The following is a 2,559-nucleotide window of genomic DNA, read 5'->3' as shown; positions in this document are numbered from 1 at the left end:
AACAATGCCCCACTCAGTATCTTTTCTTGGTCACTCGGTATGTTTTTCAACAGTCCCACATGTGAAATCAACAAACAGAAAATGCAAACTTCAGGTACTTTCTCCTATGGACTAGTCATTCCACTTACACCAAACACCACAACGAGATAATATACATCCCAGATCCAACTCAGCCTGTCTTCCCCACAACCATTGTGTGCAGTGTACACACACTATAAACCCTAAACCATTCTGATAACAAAGGATTTCTTTACAGACCATCAGAGAATTGATAATATTTAGAAGAATTGAAAGTATCTTAATGATCTTCAAACACTGTACTTTCTCAGTCTGAAGATCAGCTAATGACAAGGCAAAGCTATAATCCATCATTAAAAAAAAAAAAATAGCAAAGGTTTTCTCTTCTAAGGACCATTTCAAAGTTAAAAGGATTCAATCTCATTATTCAACATTTAAGCTATAGGAACTGTCGAGTTAATAACTAAACAAAACAAAAAAAAGAATTCCTTAATATTTCGTTTTGGCTTGGGGAGAGGAGATTCTGGGGAAAAACCAATGTATTGCAGCGAAGTCCTCAAACATTGAAGTTCCTATATGCTATCATCTTAAACAGTACCAGAAATTCTCATATCTTTTATACACAAATTTGTTTCTATCATTTTCATTCAACTTTAAAAATGTAAGTAATTCAATATTGGCTGATCTTAGTAGTTTCTGTCAGATATGCAGAAAGTTTCATGTTTCAACCTTAAGCTATGTCACGTTTACATTGATCATATAGCATGACTCATAAAAGGAGCAAGTAACATGAACTTGTGAAATTTCACAATCAGAGCTACATAAGAAGAGAGTTCTCATAAAAGGATTCAGAACCTTATATTGAGATATTGAACTTTAAAGCATATATACTACAAAAAGAAAAGAATGCCTACAAACCTGGCCCTGTAAATCGACCAGGAAACTTGTTGGGCTGGCCAGGTGGCTGGCAGAAAAATTGCCCATCCTCTTCATTGTTTCTAAAAGTTGCTTTGCGCTTCTTTAAAGTTGGCTCCAAACTCCGATCTTCACCCTCTGAATTCCACATGCTTGAAGTGGACTCAGAGGGATCATAAGCAGTCTTAGTAGGAAAGAAACAGAACTCCTTACTTATAGATGGTGAATAATCGTTGAACTTTCCACCCTCTTGAGAATTACTCGAACCAATATCTTCCGTTTCACTGGCGAAGCTTCTATCAGTACATAAATGTGAGACAGGACCCAACCTCAAAGATAAATATCTATATGAAAACCAATATTTAGTACAGAAATTTACTTCAAAATGTAGTCAGTCTGGAGGTTTTTCTTTTGTCCTTCAACTGAGATTGTCTGCCAGCATTATATAAATTGAACAGTAAGCACACCAAAGCAAAATCTAAACTTGATCAAAATCACTAATTTCCCAAAATTGAACAAATTTCAAACTCATTTACATAAAACTTCAACTCAGCTCGCTATCAAACCTAAACTTCATATAAAATCCAACAAAAAAAAAAATCAAACCACAACAGATTAATTGACGAGACGACGATTTAAACAAACCTAACCACAACAGATTAATTCCACTAATCAACAAATCCACCTCAACAAATATCTCAAAATTCGATAACCTGGATTGTTCAAAAAAAAAAAAAAAAAAGAGAACTTAGTGTTGATAAAGGAATGTATTGGGTGAAGCTAGCTCGATAGAAATTCTATACCTTTGGCTTGTACATGACAGGTTAGTTCGAGACCCATATCTATCCTCCAGCTACAAGAGGATTCAAAGAAGCAATTACTCTTCAAGTCGAGAGTATCCATGAAATGAAAATAAACAATGTAATCCCTAACCGGGCCAAGGCTCAAGGAATTGCTTTCCTCGGCGTCTCCGTCACACGATTTCGTGGGTTCCGCCGCCTTCATCACCTCCTCAAACACCTCCACCAGCTCCTTCTCCATCGCCCCCAATTCTTTCAATCTTTCCTCCCTGAAATCCCTAAGTCAAATTCACACCCACGCACAAAACAAAACTTTGAATCACTTAATTGAAGGGAGACACTGGAACCTAATAGAGAGAGATCGACGTTGTTAAAATCAACGAGAGAGGAAAGAGACACTGTCATTCTTTCTCCAATAAATTTTCCAGATTTTCTGTTTGGGAGGGAGCAATAATGAAAAAGCAATCGACAGATCAAGAAAGAGAGAGAATTACCCATCCGTGGGGAGCGGATTTATTTTGCTCAGAGCTAAAGAATCTGAGCTCCAATTTGGTTTCGACGAGGAAGAGATGGCAGACGAGAGAGAGAGAGAGAGGGACGGAGTCAGTGTGAGAACTGAGAAGAATACCATTACCTTCAGGGGGACGGAGTCAGGAGACGGGTTTTCTAGTTGCAGGTTGCTGGGCAAGGAGCTCGGCAGTGGGGGCTGGGTGGGGCTTGAAAGACCGGAGAGGCAGAGATGCCTCACGCCGAGACGGGTTGGAAGTTCCAAGGAGAGAGAGAAGCTGGATCGGGAGTGTGGAGTTCCGCGGAGCTCCGGCGTCAG

General features: G+C 39.0%; 1 protein-coding gene across 1 annotated transcript; it reads right to left on the bottom strand.

Annotated features, from left to right (window-relative positions):
• LOC133728434 (uncharacterized) lies at window positions 1-1,974 on the bottom strand. Its single transcript, XM_062155853.1, has 3 exons — window positions 1,737-1,974; window positions 937-1,311; window positions 1-231 (listed from the first exon to the last, which is right to left on the bottom strand). The coding sequence occupies exons 1-3, from the start codon at window positions 1,972-1,974 to the stop codon at window positions 170-172; spliced, it is 675 nt and encodes a 224-aa protein (XP_062011837.1). The 3' UTR covers window positions 1-169.
• Between the last annotated feature and the right edge of the window lie 585 nt (window positions 1,975-2,559).

This window comes from Rosa rugosa, chromosome 1, assembly GCF_958449725.1.
Source record: "Rosa rugosa chromosome 1, drRosRugo1.1, whole genome shotgun sequence".
In the NCBI taxonomy this organism is placed as follows: Eukaryota; Viridiplantae; Streptophyta; class Magnoliopsida; order Rosales; family Rosaceae; genus Rosa; species Rosa rugosa.
Note: the sequence above shows the minus strand (reverse complement) of the source record. Positions and strands in the feature narration are given on the sequence as shown.